Source organism: Perissodus microlepis, chromosome 3, assembly GCF_051167445.1.
Source record: "Perissodus microlepis isolate ML-2025 ecotype Zambia chromosome 3, ASM5116744v1, whole genome shotgun sequence".
NCBI classification, from domain to species: Eukaryota; Metazoa; Chordata; class Actinopteri; order Cichliformes; family Cichlidae; genus Perissodus; species Perissodus microlepis.
In genome coordinates this window covers 36,295,913-36,315,390 of record NC_140463.1, presented here as the reverse complement: position 1 = coordinate 36,315,390, position 19,478 = coordinate 36,295,913, and the positions used below count along the sequence as shown (strand labels likewise).

At 41.8% G+C, this 19,478-nt stretch overlaps 1 protein-coding gene across 1 annotated transcript in view; it reads left to right on the top strand.

Annotated features, from left to right (window-relative positions):
* LOC146391370 (phospholipid-transporting ATPase ABCA1) overlaps positions 1-19,478 on the top strand; it is a 195,427-nt gene that overhangs the window by 129,602 nt on the left and 46,347 nt on the right. Inside the window, exons 36-39 of the mRNA XM_084924249.1 lie at positions 1,583-1,752; positions 9,319-9,496; positions 10,643-10,758; positions 13,869-14,013. Coding sequence (XP_084780375.1) covers positions 1,583-1,752; positions 9,319-9,496; positions 10,643-10,758; positions 13,869-14,013 — 609 coding nt within the window. The remainder of the gene's footprint in view (positions 1-1,582; positions 1,753-9,318; positions 9,497-10,642; positions 10,759-13,868; positions 14,014-19,478) is intronic.

Below are 19,478 nucleotides of genomic sequence, written 5' to 3'. Positions count from 1 at the left end.
ACTCTCTGTCCTGGTCGTTGTGTCCCTGGGCAAGACACTTTACCCTGCCGCCTACTGGTGTTGGCCAGAGGGGCCGATGGCGCGATATGGCAGCCTCGCTTCTGTCAGTCTGCCCCAGGGCAGCTGTGGCTACAACTGTAGTTTGCCTTCACCAGTGTGTGAATGTGAGAGTGAATGAATAGTGGCATTGTAAAGCGCTTTGGGTGCCTTGAAAAGCGCTATATAAATCCAATCCATTATTATTATTATTATTATTAAAACCATACATTTCACACCTGAGCCTCAACTCTCGCGGCCCGGTACCAAATGACTCACGGACCGGTACCGGTCCGAGGCCCGGGGGTTGAGGACCGTTGGTCTACAGCCATCTGTAAAACACGGTGGAGGCTCTGTCATGATTTGGGATGCATTTTAATCAGTGATGTTGGGGATCTAGTCAAAATCGATAGAAATATGAAAGTACCATCAGATTTGATCCGCAAATGACCATCTGTCGTTGATTGGAAATGGCTTGACAATAGCATGATCCCACACACACAGTGCTAATGCCGTAAAAGCAGACCTGCCAACATCCAAAGAAGAGCTTTGAATGTCCTTCAAGAAGCCCGGAGATCTATTCCTGAAGATTACTTCAAGAAATGACAAGAAAGCTGCCTCAGAGAGTTCAGACTGTGTCAAAGAATAAAGGCAGTGATGCCAGATATTGTCTTTCAGTGTGTGTTTTCACATTTCAATAAATTTCCTGCTAAATGTTCCAATTTTCTATGAAAATATAAAGAAATGATGGGTGGCTAAAAGCATTTGCACAGCACTATACTCGCTGCATTAGGAGGCTGTAGCAGAGGTCATGATAGTCAGCCCAGAGATTATGACTCACATCCCTTTGGGACCTTTTTGTTTTGCTCTTTTTATTGACTGAAAGAATAAAAAGCCGTTTTTTGTCTTTGTACTCACGCTTCTAGAGTTTCACACAAGCAACTCTGCACGTTACCGTGCACTAATGCCACAACCTGCTGCGCCAGGCTCCACATCTGAAGAGCACCTCGTGCATAAAGCGAGCCGCATCAGCAGCTTGGATAAGCAGAATTAATTGACGCCCCGCTAATGAGATCCGGATAGTAGTAAATCCGTAAATGACACAGACAACTCTTTACAGTGGTGATATTTTGCCCTTCTGTTACACTAAAGTGTTCACACTGTGTTTGCTTTCTGGTACTTTTGTTGGTGTCACGTTGCTGCTAAAACACACCCAGCAGACAGATTCTGCCCTGATCTTTTATTCACTACCTCACTGGGTAGTTAATTTCTCCCTTTTCCAAAGAAAGCCACCTCAGAATTAAGAGGGCACATCCTTCATCACTGACCTGTTCCACAGTTTTAAAAAAAGTAAAGATTAGAATTGAATCTTCACTTCTCCACGTCATCTCTCGGTTATCTCTCCCTTCATAACCTGCCTGTTTTATTTTATTTTTCCTATTATTTGTCCACGAGTCTTACCTGATGTAGTTGCTAGGAGACATGGGAAGCAAATGCAAACCCCTCTACATGCTGTTCTCTGTACCAATTGTCTTTTCTACTGCAGGTGTGGTTCTACAACCAGCTGCGGCACGCCGTGGCGTCCTTCTTTAGCGTGGCCAACAACGGCATCCTGAGAGGAAATCTGCCAGCGGGACAGGACCCGCGCCAGTACGGCATCTCCGTCACCAATCACCCCCTCAACCTCAGCAAAGAGCAGCTCGCCAGTGCGGCCATGTGAGTCATCGGGCAAAAAAACAGGGGTTAAAGCTTTCTTCTTAACCTCTGTTAAGTTTTTGTTTGGGTCCATATTAGGAACAGGGCTTCTCAAATACTGAATAGTACATCATTTGGTTAGTATAACTGTCCAGAAAGGTAGTGTAGTGTTAGTACCTCACAAGAAAAGTAAAAGTGTTCTGCATTTGAACTTGCTGAACTTTGTAGAGTTTGCATGTTCAAGTCCAAAAAAATAAAACCAACAACCCACGCACATGGAGTAAAACTGTGACTCCAGATTACCTTTAGATGTGGATGTGAGCCTGAGCCTTGGTTTGACTTCAAGCACAAGCTACTAACAGTATACTGGGAGAAAAGCCCCTAGCCTGCAGTTTTCTCCCAGCCTTTTGATGCGCGCAGCTACGACGATGCATTTTCTCATGTTTGGAAGAGCCGGTTTTTAATTTTCTGACACTGCATTATGAGATGCAGAGGAAAGAGACTGATGGTGACCGGGGAACCGCGACAGATAAGGCAAAGAGAGAGAGGGCGAGAGGATTGAAGTGAGGGGGAAGAAAAACAGCATAGACTGAGGGAGAGCAGATGAGTGGGAGACAATAAAGTAGACAGCAGAGAACAGACAGACAGATAAATGAGGGATCGCTTCGAGTGTGCGTAGATTTGGAGGCCCATGGGAGTTCCTCACGAGGGTGTACCATTCCCTCCCCGCATGCTTTATCTTAGGGCGGATTTCTATGAGAGCTGGAGATTAATGACGTGCTAAATCATAATATATTGGCTCATACCATTCGGATATAATTGCTTTCTGTGTACGGCTCTGTCTTGTGTTCACAGCTAGTGTCTTTGAGCTAGATTGTATCCCGTAACGTCATCGATTTCCCGTTTGCAGTCCTCAGTGTGAGCGGCACATCTACTGTAAAGTAGTTAGATTACGTCCCTCTGCAGCACATCATCATACAGTGCCACGACCACAGCTCAGTAACTGCATTTCCATTCCACTTTCCCCCCGCTGCTCCAGCTCTCTCCCTCGGTCAGGTGTTTATGTGGTGATCAGGTGCTGACGACAGGCCTGAGTTAGAGAGGGGAAGACAGCGCCGGGGTTAGGGATAATTACGATATCCTGTAGGTTCAGGATGAGCCTCTTCTGCTCTCTCTAGCAGTCCGTGCAGAGTGTGAAGACTGCAATTTATGAACTGAGATTTTCAGATTGCCTCGGACACTCCTTCACCGCTGAATAACAGCGGACATTGTAGGAGGGGAAAGGGCCATGGCTTCTAGAGCACCTGACTAAGCACAATTTGAAGCTCCACTTATCGAAATGTATATTTTATGACTATGGATCAGATGGCAGCGTGCGATACGAAAGGTTTTTTTTATATTTACAAACTGTAAACTAGGGCTGCCACAAACGATTATTTTGATAGTCGACTAGTCACCAATTATTTTTGCGATTAGTCGACTAATCAGATCATGCATCCATTGGACATAAAACGTACAGCTTATTGCACCAGCATGCATCTGCTCTTAATATAACTATCATCAGCTTACAGCTTTAAGTGTTTAAGGTATGTGCTAACTAAAAATAAAGACAAGATTCAATTTATTAAATTTGAATGAAATTTGCAGATTGTTTCAGTGAAGTTTAATAAACTCAGCCATCTGCTCCTTACTATCTAAAATATAACGGGACACCGGAGTATATTCTCGAGCATCTCACACTTCTGATAATCAGTTGTCTGCTTGACGTTTATTCAGCTGTGTAAAAACTATAACTTTAATCTCAGCCAAACCGATTTACTCAGGAACAAATAAAATACTAAAAAAAAAGCCAAACAATACAATTTTTAAGTTATCTAAGTGACTCATATATCATGTTTAACCTGAGTAGCGAAAGACAGCGGTGGGTTTGAAAACGATTTGACGGGAGTCCGGTGTTCTCACGGGCTCTAGTGAGCCTTGAACCCCGGCTAGCTATCGAGCTAGTGGGTAACTGACGTCTCCGAAAATGTTGGAGCGCTTTTGAAAATGTCTTGATAAACTGAGCAGATATTTGAGGTTTACACAGCTACATTCTCGCCTGAAAATATCTTAAACGTTTATTTTGTGACCCCTTAAAGAATAATAAGAGTAATATTAAAACTAACTAGCTGCCGCCATTGTTGAAAACTGAACAGGGCTGCGCTATGAATATTGGGACACAACTTCTTCTTCTTCGGGGTTTAACGGCAGCTGGCATCCTTGTACATGCAGTGCTGCCATCTTCTGTTTCAGTCCGTTATTACACTCTTAAATCCTACTACTCATTCCTGCGTCTTTTGTGATCTTACAAAGCTTCAAACGACGCATCGACTATCAAATTAGTCGTCGACGATTTTGATAGTCGACGTAATCGTGACTAGTCGACTAATCGTGGCAGCCCTACTGTAAACAGATCTTATAAAGTGGCAGCATGTAGCATCGGTAAGCTAGCAGACACAGAGAGTTGTGCACATTAAAATCGAACTGAAGCGAGTAAATATTGTACTTATGTTCATTTGGTAGCCAAAAGCACACCTCTTTTTTTTTTTTTTTTTAACTCAGAGTGGTTTTTAAGGGGGGTTTAGACTTTACAGTTACAGTACTGTGCAAAACTCTTGAGCCACCCCTCTTACACATGTAATACAGCACATTTCTCCCTGTTTCCCTTCCTTACAAACAACTTCTTCACAGCTTTCCTTGCAATAAGCCCATTTCTGTTGAACAGTAGATGATTCAGTTGACGTCTCCTAGGTTCTGTGTCTGGTCTTTGCTGTATATTTTTTCACTGTTTCTTAAGGACATTGCTTTTAGATACTGCACATCTGCTGTAAGTAGTTTTTAGACTTTCCACTTCCTCTTTTTGTCCTCCACTTGTCCTATTTCCACACATTATTTAAGGACACGTATTTCACACTGCGGTGAGATGTACCATGTTTTGAGCTAATGGCTTTTTAGGAATAGCCTAGTTGGTGCAAAAATACAATTTTGGGCCTGTCAAGTGTGTTATCTTTGTAATTTTTCATAATCTCAGCTACAGAAATGTGAACAAATGTTGAACAACAAATGTTCTCTGCCCTGAAAATGGTCAAGTACAAGGACTGAATATGAGTGAAAAAGAAGCCAATGGCAATGTCCAAAGAAAAACTCGAAGAAAGACCAGTTAATTGCAGCGAGCCAAAAAAGCCACAGTCACCAAAGGCCAAAAAAAGTATCCCGCCCATCCGTTCAAAATATTCTGAAATGCACCAACCTCGGCCTTAAATGAATCCCTGTCACTGACACTTCCACAATGTTATGGTGAGACCGCGGCTAAACCTGCAATTTCGATAATAATTCATCCCCATTGACTTTCTCCCTTGCTAGCTTTTGGACACCAGTATTTCACTGCACCGTCTAATTTGAAGTGACACTCCCCTCTAGTGTACTTCACAGCCTATTTCAATGCAAGTGATGTCATGAGCCACAAAATTGTGAAGGGCTGCGCAGGTGGAAAGAAAGTCGACGCTTACACGCACAGAAATTACCACTTCATTCCCACAAGGTCTCCGTGCTTTATCTCGCATCGGCACAGGAATGGAGCCTCCCGAAATGTCAGCGTTGGCACCGTTTCATTATTGAGAGATATGCATTGCTTCTTAATTGCTGGGGAACATTAATTTGGCAACTGACAAAAATGTCTCATCTTGCTGCGCTTTTGAATTTGATGTGTAGTTTATTTGCAATCAACGAATTATGACACTTTCTGTTCTTGCTGCTGTGCAAAAGTATACTATTGATAACGTGCACATCACACAGCTTACCCTATGATTGTCTCTGGAGCTCTCTACCTGCATGTTGCTTTATAATAGAAATAATGACCGGAGTGTTGTACAGCCAATTTGTTATCTTGTGTTTTTAGCATCTTTTCAGCATAACAATCCCCTGCAGCCACCCTAAATATAATAATAATAATAAAAACTTAAGGAAAGCAACACAAACTATAAAGCTTTACTCCCACTGCACATCTTCCCTGCACTTGCATTAGTAGTTAATTAGCAGATTGCTTGTCCTCTTTTCACAGCAATTAACCACCTTCAAGCATTCAGCCTGCGATCATTCACAGCTTTGTCCCCTACATTACCTCCCCACCCAAACACAGCACGCAGCCCTTGAAAACTGCTAGAAATGTGGGCTGGCACGCACTGCTGTTAATGATTTCATATTTACGTGTTCTAATTGCGCCTGGTTGGCGATGATAAATATGGACATGTAGCCACGCAGGGTAACTTATTTCATATGCTAATTAAGCAGCGGGAAGACTCGTGAAAGATTATCAGGAGGCAAGAGGTGAGGATTTGGGAGGGTTGTGGGGGCAGCTGGGGTGATCAGAGTCACAGATCGCAGTTTTATCCAATGCTAAATGAGCAGACGCAGTAAAGGACACTTCCAAAGGTAGCGTGGCATAAATAAAGACGCACGGCAGGGGAAATTTGAGAGATTTGTATGGGCTCAAAATGTGGTCATAAATATTTTGTACTTGTAAAAAAGATTTTGTATGTGTAAAAAAGATTTGTGTGTGCGTAAAAAAGATTTGTGTGTGCGTAAAAAAGATTTGTGTGTGCGTAAAAAAGATTTGTGTGTGCGTAAAAAAGATTTGTATGTGTAAAAAGAATTTGTGTGTGCGTAAAAAAGATTTGTGTGTGGACTTAGCCCAAAAAAACCCCTGCAAGTTACAAGTACGAATTTTGACCCTATTTTTCTTCCTTTCATCTGATTGGTCAATGTCATGTCAATCACAAATGTAACAATCCAATCAGAGAACAGATGGGTTTGGCTGTCGGAGGGGCGCTTTTTTTGAACTGCAGGTCTTTGAAGGGAATAAATGCCCTTTTACATGCCAACCCAGCGTTTTCCTTCATCACCACGAAGGAAAACAGTCTGTGGTCGTCCGAGTTTGGTGATTTTTGTGTCACAGGACTACGTGTTTAATACAGGGACTTCAACAGCCTTTTCAACAGCGCTGCGGACCGCGGGGTGGGGGCGGGCAGTGTTTTGGAAATGACAGTCTTCATTACAAAGCTTTCTTCGTTATGAATTAGCATACATGTTTTTATTGAACATTTGAAGAACCAGCAAAAAAAACAGAAACTCTTGTAGAGGACATAAAGTCAGAGATAGAAAAGACAAGGAGCAGGTGCATCTAGTACAGGTAGAGCTGCTGCAAAAACCCACAGAGCCCAGCAGCCAGCGCAACAAATTCTGGATCCTTTGCTTTTAGTTAGCAGTTAGCATTAGCAGCACATCCTGCGTCCGATGTGAAAGGACCTTTATGCTGCGCACTGTGACTCACAGCAATGGTCCCGGGTCAGCCCTGATTTTGTGTTAAACTAATCCTAAAGTAATAATGGTATTTCTAACCACTGATATAGCACAACTTTATCCTTTCAACAGCTGCTGAAAGTTAGGGGACCTAGCTGCTATCGGATATTTATATAGAGATCCTCCAGCTTCAAACTGTATTACCCTTCAAGGACCTGCAGTTCAAAAAAAGCGCCCCTCCGACAGCCAAACCCATCTGTTCTCTGATTGGATTGTTACATTTGTGATTGACATGACATTGACCAATCAGATGAAAGGAAGAAAAATAGGGTCAAAATTCGTACTTGTAACTTGCAGGGTTTTTTTTGGGCTAAGTCCACACACAAATCTTTTTTACACATACAAATCTTTTTTACAAGTACAAAATATTTATGACCACATTTTGAGCCCATAGATTTGTGTGTGACACGGATATTGTTGCGGATGAAAAAGTCTTCTAAGATTTTAGGATGTGCTGTTGGACAAGCTGAAAAGAGACAAAAAGGAGCCCTAAACGTGTCGTAGTTTCAGAAGGCCGGTGACATTTAAAAGCTTCTTTATTAAAAATTATTAAAAATTCTATCAGGTACAAACAGAAATCAGTCAGTGCTGTAAAAGCTAGGCTAATGTAGACATCAATACTAACAAGAACATTGAAACATTAGTTATCTGACTTATTTTTGCAGGTGTAGCAAAATTAGCTTAAATGCATCGTTCCCTAGTGTTAAATTTGATTATGTCTTAATTACAGGAAATGAGCCAAAAGTTGTTTTGACATTGTTTCAAGTGTCATCGGGCTCATTTCCTGATAACAGACCTGCTGATTTTTAACAGAAACTCTTAAAACTGGTTTTATACACACAAAAGACTGAATTTCGCCCACAGGACAGTCCGGACTCTTCCACGGCTGTTCTTTATTGTCACTGATGTCACAGCAGTGATGGCCTTGTGAATGATATTAGAGGTAGTAAATAGTGTGTTCTCATGAAAATAGAAAACCAAGTGCACCCATATTCCCCAAGAAGTACATTAAAATACAGTAAATACCTCATAAGGATGGAAAACCGAAGGTTCATGGACTGCAGTTCTGTATTTCATAAAGTCTGTTATTATATGTGTTATATCTCTCATACTGCAGTTCATGTGGATGATTTTATCCAAAGCACCTTACAGGCCCCGGGGACTTACTTTGTAGCTTTGAAAACCTAGTAGGTGCCACAGACTGATAAAAGATGGACGTAGCAAAAACGTGATGTGAATCAGAAAGTACCCAACACCTCAGTTACACTGAAGTAAAAATAGGATGGGAACCTTCTTGTGACTAGGGAAAATTTGTGGTTGCCCAGTGAATGCACTGAATTTAGTTGCCATCGGAGGTAGATTGCAAGTAGTTGGGATGGCCAGAGGTTGTGCCAGCAACACTGATTACACAGGTCACCTGGTGGGAGGCAACTTGTCTCCAAACTGTCACAGTCTGTCTCAGTTTAGCAAATAAGTGGAAGTTGTTTTGAAGATGGCAACTGACTGCGAGTGGTCACAGACATTTCAAAAGCAGGGATCGCGACATTCTGCTGCACGGCAACATCTGTTTTTCCCCAGTGTGACTGCAGCATTACTCCTACATTCTTTCTAATGGCCAGCAGGGGGCGATTTCTCTCAATGCAAAATAATTTTGGGTTCTATAGAAATCTGTCGGAAAACGACCCTTTGGACTGTGACCTCGGTATATATGTTCCTGATAGGTTTATGGTCCCAATTGCTTATCTATAATCTCAGGAGGTCAGTCTCCGGACCTGCTCCACCTGCGCCGCTGTCCGGACCTGTGCAGGCGGAGGCCGACACAGTCCTATTTTATGTCCCTCAGTTTCTCAGTCAGATCATCAAGTCTCTTTGAAAACACCAAGATGGTGACAGTCACAATCCTAAGCTCAAGGGTTTGAACATGAAACTAAAAGAGTTTAAAACTAAACGGTCACGGTAGATGTGTCCATCTTTTATATACAGCCTGTGATAGTAGACAGAATGTAAATTCTAATGATTTTCTTTGTGTGCTCCATATATTTTCAAAACCAACGTAGTCTACATCACCTCAAAATCAAACTTTATATTTAGCCCCATGGACAAAGTTTAATATCCACTTTCTTTTGCCCTGATAGACCCCTAATAGCTCGCCAGTCAACTTTTTCTATGCTGTGTCCTCTTCAATCACAGGGCCACAACCTCCACTGACGTTGTGGTGTCCATCTGCGTTATCTTTGCCATGTCCTTCATCCCTGCCAGCTTTGTCCTCTTCCTAATCCAAGAGAGGGTGAACAAAGCCAAGCATCTGCAATTTGTCAGTGGAGTAAACCCAGCTGTCTACTGGTTGGCCAATTTTGCCTGGGACATGGTAAGTACCAGCTTTATCTGACAGCTGTGTCTGCGCCTCAAATATTCTCTCTTTCTTAAGCTTCGGCTCTGTTACCTGACCCATTAAAGCCAGGTAAATACTGTGTAATATATACTATAATGTGATTCACCCCAGCAGTTTTCGCCTGCTTTATTTTATACTACCCTTGTAATATACTACTTTGGGCCTTTTTTTGCCCACCTAAGGCTAAATGTAAAAATATCCATCCACTGTAATTGACAATGTAGCTTTGACACTGCTGGCTACTGGGAAAAGCTTCACCTGAGACAGTTATTGGCTGAGGCGTAATTATCGACAGCAGCTGCCCCTGCTGGTTATGCTCAACAGGCTTACCAGCAGTTTCCCCGAGGCATAATGGAAGTAAACATTTCATCAGGTACCTTTGGTAAAGAAATTGCATCAGGACACTCATCATTATGGTGGATAAATACTGTCTGGGTGGAAGACAAATGCACCTAAGGAGCCTGTCTAATGATTCTAGCCCGAAGCTCCCCGCATTACCATGCACGCTCTATCAACAATAAGGATATTACAGTGAATCTAGTCTGAAAGCTCTTTAATATTTCAGTCTAAACTTTTTCTGTAATAAACATGTATCATTGTAACCTGATACATTGTATGTCTATTATCTGCAGTATTCCATTTATTCGCCAGGGGGGATATTAATCCGAAGGGTGATTATATAATAATAGCATCATCAGTTATGTTTGTTTACTTCTGTAGGGGAAAAAAAAAGTCGGCTAGTAAAAAGCGTGCTGTCTGGTTTGATTTGAAGTTGAATGGATTTAAACAATCGTTGGATAAATATTAGTCTTAGATCAAAATTTTATAGAGCCATTGTACATGCATCCAATTCAGCGTGTCACTGAGCGACTGCTTGCTTCAAACACACGAGAATCAGATGGCTCTGTTATTCACTGGATTAATTAGAAAACTAAAGCCGGATACATTCGCTAATTAAAAAGTCATCTACACATTTTATAATTACACGGTCTTTCAGTTGGCGTAAAAAAAAAAAAAAAAAAAGTCATAACGCTTTAATGGAGTCGTAACCACCCTAAAGAGTGACTTTTTAAGCCTGCGCTGGCCTGTGCTTTATTTTGGCGTGTGTGTTTGTGTTTACAGTGTAACTACATCGTCCCCTGCTTCATCGTGATTGTGATCTTCCTCGCCTTCCAACAAAAAGCCTATGTTTCCCCTCCTAACCTGCCGGCTTTGATTCTCTTGCTTATTTTTTATGGGTGAGTAAATTAAGAATATATCCTTCCAGTATTCATTCATGAAATCATTTAAAGTAGTTTACTCCACATCAAATATTAAAATTCAAAATGTTAAATGCATTAGTGTGCCACCATATCAAAGTTCTCATGGATTTATTTGTTATGTAAATGACATATTTCAGAGTAGCTCAGAGAATTATGTGCCCAGATTTCTGGGACGGGCTGTCTTTTAATATTCATTGATTGACTTCTGAACACTTCAGGTATCCACAATAGAAAGCTGTCATACTAGTGCAGGTATTGGCTGAAGTGTAAGTTCTTGGTACGCACTGTAATATTTTGTTGTCCTACCTTTAGCTCTGATGACGGCATGTTAGAGGTTTGCCGTGACAAAGTAAAGGGATTAAGATCTCAGTGGGGTTAAGGTGACGTCTCCACTATGGTGGTCGATCCATCTGTGAAAAGGATGTTTTACTTTCACTGAACCCATCTTTCACAATTTGAGCCTGATAAATCCTGGCATTGTCATCTTGGAACATGTCCACGCCGTCGGAAAGAAGAAGAAATTCATTAATGGAGAAACTCTGGTCGATCAGGTAGTTAGCTGACTGCGTTTTTGAGGAGATAATGTTGCTGAACCTTGACCAACTGAAGCAACCTGAGATCAGGCTTTTACTGTAAGCACGAGGCATGATGATGCATCACTTCACCCGCCTCTCTTCTTAATCTGATGTGCCCAGCACTCAGGAACAGGGTAAATCTGGACTCATCAGACCACATGACTGCTCTCCATCGCCCCAGAGTCCAACCTTTAAACATCCCTGGTGAACTGAATTGTTTTTTTTCCCCAAGTAGCCAAACTGATAAGTGGTTTTCTTAAGGCCAGACACCTGTTTAGCCCTGATCCCTGGAGTTCTCTTTACATTGTGTGTGTATAAATGCTTTTACTTAGCTGTGAGTTCAACTATTAATTTGACCTCTGATCATGATCAGTCATGATTTTCACATTTCTTCTTTGAGTCCCTCCAGCCTTTTGTACTGTGTTGAATAGTTTAATCCAGTTAATAGTTTTAGTAAACTCCTGAATTGTGTTGTTTGCTTGATACAGACCATTAAATCTGACCCTTCTGAAACAGAGAACATCTTTTTCACGACCACAGGATGTGTCTTTTTACGTGGTTGTTTAAGAAATGAGAAGCTACTCACTTCGGTCAATCAGTTAAGGTTAAATAAGCTGTTTCCAGCTGAAACGTGTCATTATATTACATTTTAGAGATCAACCACAGAAATTAAAGCCATGTTCAGCTGCGGATGGAGTCATCAAAAATCCATTTAACTACCTAAAAAAGGTGCATAATGTCCATTTAGACCACTTACATTGTTTACCTGATGTCAACTTTCTGATGAGGAAGTGAAGCTGTTTCACTCCACCACACTCAATGAACGAAACCAGTAGTTTTCCAGTAGTTCAAAGTTTGTTTGTCCACTGCTGCTGCTTCGGTAAATTAGTTAGTTTGTGTTACCGTGTGACTTTTTTGTTAAAGGGATAAAAGATCAGTCACGCAAAAATTACACTCAGTAAACCAGCAGCTCCTGTTTTCTGTGAGGTAAAAATACAGGGAGCAACAGACCTGTTCAACTCACACGTGCAACTTTAACACTTGATTAAAGTTTACCTTCAACGTTTGTGTTATTATTCATTGTTGAACCAGCTCAGTCCTTTCCACGCTGGCACTACCACAGAATCACCAGCTAAGAAGCATTAGCTCACTTCCACGGTACTTACACTTCCTCAGGCACTTTGTTCACTTGAACTATTAAGACTTTCCCAAATGAAGATGACATTTGGCAACTTCCCCTCCCCCGTACCCTTAATGAAGAGTTTTGACACCTCACAAAATGTCAGTAAATATGTGGTATGATGACCATTTGAACAGGTTCTAGCAGGTAGTAAGCTGTACAGGTAAAGACTACCCTTTTGTTGCATAACCAGTCATTTTGTCCTAAAAGCCGTTTGAAGTATGACAGAAACCATTCAGTTCAGAAAAAGGGGACAAGGGTTTCTCCTTTTAGGTGTCCAAGGGGTAAATAGTTATCTGTGACAGTGTCAAAAAGTCCCACAAAGCCAGAGTAATCGAAGAACTAACGTTTATGCCACTAATCTTTAATTCATATCTCCAATTCTGTCATCCAGTGCGTTTATTATAACGTATTTTATACATTTTTTGCAATAGTTTGTACTTTGTGTAATACTTATACTACGTCCATTGAAAGATGCACCAGTGCACACAAATAAGTTAGTAATACTAGTCATTGGAAGTGACACACACCAAACCCTAAGCCTAACTATCACAACGTCCTAATCCCCAACCCTGACCCTGACCCTAACCACCTAAGTCGGCTTTTTCCACCCTGCAAACCTATGACATCGTAACATTGATGATGATTGGTCACTTGCAATGTTGCAACTGGACCAACATTGGTTTTGATGATCCAGGAAGAACACCACCGCAGGGATATCAGATACAGCTATGGCACATAGTGAAGGAGACATGCTGTATAGCTTACCTCGTACAAACAGGTCTGTGTGCTTCTCAGAGTGAGGCTGCAGTCTGTTTCCAAAGATTCCTAATCTAAAAAGAACTGAATCAGAAAGTTACACACACGCCTCTGAAGTAGGTCAAACTGAAACTTCAGCACTTGAGAAAATGTAATGAGATCAAAACGTGTTACTTTCAAATTACATTCAAAGGTCTGGTTATATGACAGGGGTTGGCACTGTGGCACCACAACACCAGTGCCTCACTTGATCTGCTTGTGATACCGAGCTTGAACCGCTGACTGCCGAGCGTGGGCAGCATTGAGTTTGCAGTGCTTTCATGGGTCACTTACAGAAAATGCAAATGATCAGAGGAGGCCATCAAATGGCACAGCTGACCTGGTAATCCACATTCGTGAATCGCAAATAGCAAGGATTCAGTAGCTGCTAGCATGACATTTGCCATTATACAAATTGCCCTCGGAGAGTTTAACGAGCATGGCTCGCACTGGAGATCACCTTTGTTATTTTAACTTCTATATTTTATATTTTGTAACGCTGTTTTACTTTGGTTTGTGTTTTTTTTTTAAAGCTGGGCTATCACACCCATGATGTACCCGTTCTCCTTCATCTTCAGCGTGCCCAGCACAGCTTACGTGGTGCTGACCTGCATCAACCTCTTCATTGGTATTAACAGCAGCGTGGCCACCTTTATCATGGAGCTCTTCGATGATGATGTAAGTGTCATCCTCACCACATGCTCACACACGCATACAGAGTCTGTGCGGACGGAAAAGTGGGAGACACACATGCATGCATGCACATTTTTAACGCGACAGGCGACACACTTCCTGTGAAACAGCAGGCGCAGAATTTCAGGCTCCATAAAAATGATATTTATGCAGAAGCTATAGCTGCGGATGGCTAATTGATTTGAATCATAGATAAACGCTCAGTGTTTTTCCATTTTTTTTTTTCCAAAGCAAAGGCTTCCACGCGCTTGGGTGGGGTGTGTGCCCACCTGGTATAACTTTTAATATATTTCCTTTATCCTCTCAAGGATTTTTCAAAGGAATTATTTTGCCTATTCTCTTTAATGTTAAATCGTTTGCTGAGAATTGGGTCTTCAGAGAACTTTGCTCATCCATCTTTCAGCAAGTGTTCATTTTAACTGCAAGCTGCTCCAGTCTCAGTGGAATGAAAAGACAAAGACACCAAAAACGAGCTAAATAAGAAATGCAGAGGTCGGTTTGGAGAGAGACAGACTGTCAGTCATTGTACTGTTTTATTAGAATTTAAATAAATTACATAAAAAAGAAAATATCTGAATATGCAATTTGTGCAAACAGCCAGGACTCAGACAGAACAACCTCAAGTTTTTTAAACAATTTCTCTACTTTTCTGACATCTTTCTCATTTGTTCTCTGATCTGAATACGTCTAAACACATTTGCAGCCTTAATTGTTATTTGCACGATTCCCACGCATCGCCCACTCTCTCATTTGGTTTTTTCCCACCTCACCACGTATTTTTAGCCTCGTGCTGATCAGTCATCCCTTGTCAACAGACACAAGAGCACGGCGCGGTGACGAGCTGCGTTTGCATCTGACGCTTCATCAGAATGTCTCCCACATCCCCGATCTGCCACTTCAGACGCAGCGTAATGTCGTCTCAAAGACTCTTGCCTCTGCGCGGTCTGCCCCCTCCGACACGCCTGCCTGTGACTTGATCTTCTGGCGCCCGCTCCGTGATGGCATGGGATGTTTCCTGTCTCCTAACGAGGCGGCCTCATTTGCATCGTGATTTCATTATCGCCGACATTCATCATCAATTTGTATTTTTCACGAGCGCGTCTCTCCTCCAAGAAAGTCACTCTGGTCATTCTGTTGTGTCTGCATTCTCTTTATTTATTGATGCGACGTTAGCGGAGCGTATTACTCGTAAAGGGCGCCATTCCCGATAATTTAATGGACAGCGCTTTGCCCACGGGCCGGTGTAAAGGGACGGATTTACTGCCCACTTCGCTCGATTGAGGCATTAGGAGCAGCGTGTTTCTCTGAGACTCGATGGGGACGGAGGTCCGAGATAATTCTGCTAATCTGACCCGATTTCGCCGCCGATAAGAGTCTGATGGGTCAACATCAATCAACTCACATGTTACAGCTCTCCAGGTTTCCATGTCTCCCCCAGTTCAGAGCTGATATCTCCCCGGAACAGACTCTTCACAAACTAGCTAGCGCAGATATGACAGTGCCCCGACGTGCTCCAGTTCAACAGAAACGGCAGATCCTGCACATGACAGCTCTATCCAGCCTTCTCCTCTCGCAGCTTCTGCGATTTCAAAGCTGCGCCTCATCACTTTCAGGCTCCTCGGCGGCGGCGATTTTTAAACAGTGTCGCTCAAAAGTAAAGCTTCCGGCTTTCAGTCTGTTTTCTCTTTTCAAGCACTGGGTGAATCTAGATCCCTTTTGGGCATAGCACCATTTTTCCAGGGGAGAAAATGGGAAGAAGGGAAAAAAATAAGAGTAGCAGAGTGGGAAAGCAGCGCTGCAGTGTTATAGACTTGGTGCCCTAGTTTTGTCTTGAGACCAATGAGAGATTTTCTTTCCCTCAGGACTGTCCAACTCCCTGTGGATTGCATCAATCCCAGCCTGCCTTGTACGCTTGAAGCGCTGTCTGAGTCAATACTTCCACCACGTGCCTCTAAGAGATAACCGCAGGCACCCATAGATTTTCCAGGATAAATGTATCGGTGTGGCGGCGTGGCCAGGTACCGCTTACCTCATGTAGTGTAATTGGAGTACATTGTTTTAAGTCCAGAAGAATTTATCGACGCTGTGTTTAAAACAGGAAAGGTTTAATGTAGTCGATTGCTCACGACAGAACTCCTACAGTATCTCAAAACCACAGGAATATCATCTCTTGAAGAATATCTTCCCCAGCTGTTTGAGCCATACATCCTCTGTTTGTCTCCTTTCATTGTGATTCGCAGCATTATGAATGAAGCCACGCTGTGGGAATAAGCACGTGTAGGGATATGGGTCAGATAAGCACAGCGCAGACAATACCACCTTTAAAAACCATTTGAAAATGATTTATGGGCACATAGCGCAAACACAAGGGGGGAAATTGTCCGGGGTTTTATCATCTTCGACAAAGAACCTCTTAGATCTCCTTGATGAACACCCAGTCAGGAGGAGATATGTTATTTCATGTATCGATCTCAAATTAGGTCTCGCTGCTTTTTGCATTCCTCTGCCAGATGGATGGGCTGCTCTCTGCCAAGGTCATAGCTGTTGTTTATTTATTTGACTTTCTTATCTCTGTTTAGGCTTAGTGTTGAATGTAAAGAATAGAGTTGCCTTTAGCAAATCCTCCGATGCTTGCATTTGAGTGGTTACATACATTGTGAACATCCTGGGGGATAAAAATATGTTTGCAAACGCCAAGAAAAGAACATTAGTGTCAACTTTGAGGGTAAACTTGTTTTCTGCTACAGCAAATTGTTGCAGTAAAGTATATCTTTCCTCCATATACTGTCAGTAAAGGCAACCAAGTAATTGGCTAAAGAGAAAATACTAATACACAAATATAAATTAGTGATTTAAATGATACCATTTAACCATTTTTCTCCTTAGTAAGCAGGGTTCAAGTGTTCAAAAAAATGTTGGTGTTACCAGTAACAAGATGCACCAATTTTTGTTGAATATGCATTGTTATTGCAGCTCTTCTTACCCTCCTGTCCTCAAGCAAATGTATAAGTGTAGATAAAAGAAATGATGAATTGCTGCTGAACATCTAAAGACGTCTAAAGGTTTGCGTCGACATCGTGATCAATGAGACCTTTTCATCACGGTCTTGGATCTGCCCGAGAGAACTAGGCCAGCGAACACTTATTGTAGTGTGTAAGTTTGTAAGTTGGATTGTTGTTCGTCTCATTCAGATGACCTCAAACACATATCGGAACATTTCCTGTTACGAGAATTATTATACAGTAAAAATCTTAGAGCGTTTTATTACTATTTCATTTTATTTTATCAATGACAAGGACCTTTCATACAAAGTATCCCCATATAGTCATGGGAAATAGAAAAGTACGCCTATGTCAGTTCTAAGGTTGTAGATATCCATTGCGACACATTTTCACTCTTTTTCAGTCATTCTGTTGTAGATTCGATTGGAATCTTTGTCCTGCTAAATGATCCAGTTTCAGCCAAGCTTTTGTAGAGTGATGGTCTCATATTTGGAAGACATTTGTTTTGCAGTCCTGTGGCTGTAAAACAAGCCCAAATCATCACCCCTCCACCGCCGTGCTTTACAGTTTATTCCCCCTCAGTCTGCATTAAGCAGTAATTGGAGAGCCAAACCTCTAAACTCATATAGAAGCAGTGAGGGTGGAGTTTTTGTTAAATGAAGAATGGCTGTGTATATGTCATGTTTTGTAGTTCATCCGAGGTTGCATTTGCATAAATCAAACCTTAGAACCGATACAGAGTGTACTTTCTCTTTAGCATGGCCGCAGATCTTTAGCTATATTTGGAGCTACTGTACACTAGTATCTTTGTCCCCTTTGTGATCAGATTTGTTCCTGGCTCCAATGATCACAGGGATAAGGAGAAGCAGTGAAAGCAAGAGTGCAAAAGCTAGATAGGATCAGTAATACATCTGTCTGCTGAATATGGAAGCAGCATGTGGTTAGCTTAGTATGAAGGCAGGAAGGAGCTAGCTTGAGGACGCCTGTAAGTTACTAAAGCAAGGCAGATATACAGCAGCAGCACCATATGTATTCTTAATGTGCACAGGCTAAATGTGCCCTCACTGTTTCCATTCCTTAAGCTAGAAAACGAGCACACCTCCTTGGGAGAAAAAAGTCTTGTCAACAGTTTTATTTATTTATTTATTTATTTTTTCTTTGTCTGCCTTTCCCCCTCGATCACGGTCTCACTTCCCACCTGCTAATATGTGACAGAGTATGTTGTCTTATTTAAAAAGTGTCATGTTTTTCTTGCATTTACACAATAAGCTGACATCCAGTAAAAGTGCAGACTGAAATATCTTTAAATCTGGCTTTTTATTAAGGCTGGCAGACTCATAAGGCCTCACACTCTCATTGTAACTGCCAATTGAAAGCTTAGTCACTGAAACTAATTTCACAGAGCTGTTACACGCATGCATGAATAAATTCTGTGACAATAATGGCCATCATTTGGAAATCTTGCACACAGCTTTAACAAATCGCACCTCTGTCGCCGCCCCACCTAATCTCGCAGACTCGCCCAGAAAACAGAAATGATGAATTTGTAGTCTCTATCCATGTATGCAAGAGCTTTGAAGACTATGCAGCAATAGAGCACTATGTAAAATAGTAAAATAGTCAGATGTCTATTCATATTAATGTACAGAATTCACCTGCTTGCTGCTACTACTGCACATTCACCCAATGTATATACTATTTTTATATATATATATATAATGTTCTTCCTCTACACCCCCCCCCCCCCCATTTTTGCACATGTCGAGGAGCGTGTCAGGCTACATTTCACTGTGTGTTATACTTGTATAACTATGCATGTGACAAATAAAGAACCTTGAACCTATGCATAATGCATGAACTCGGTTGTGAAGCCACAGTAATATGTTGCCCTTTTGCTCTGCCTTCTCCTGTTTTACCCCCTCTCCTGTACTTCCTTCCTCGCTTGTGCCAGTCCGTTTCAGCCTGGTCCGCTGTGTCTTAATTGAATTAATTGTTGCTTTTGTACTTTATTAAGCTGTCAGTGTTCTAACCACCGGCAGGTCAAATGTGGAGAGAAAGAAACTGTACAATTTTAGAAAGGAAAAAAAAGTTGTGTGGAAATACGCTGTCAAGATAAGACTTTATTTCTGCCTATGCCTTGTGAAACACTGAAACAATATGCTTTGGGTTTGTGTTTCTGTCTTTTTGTTGTTGTGGTGCTTTATCAGAAGAACCAAAAGAAGACAGAGTACCTGTGCTTTTCTTCCTCCCACCTGTGACTCTTTGGTGTCTAGGTGTTTCCTCTACCTTTAGTTATGATTTTAAGGATGAGCATCTGCTTCCCTGAGCATCAACTCATCTGTTTGTGTTTGCACATACTGAGCTCTACTGTACGTGCTCCTCCCCACAGATCACACGGTACGTTCCCTGACGTCTCCTAAATTCCAGCATCGAGAAGGTAGATGAACC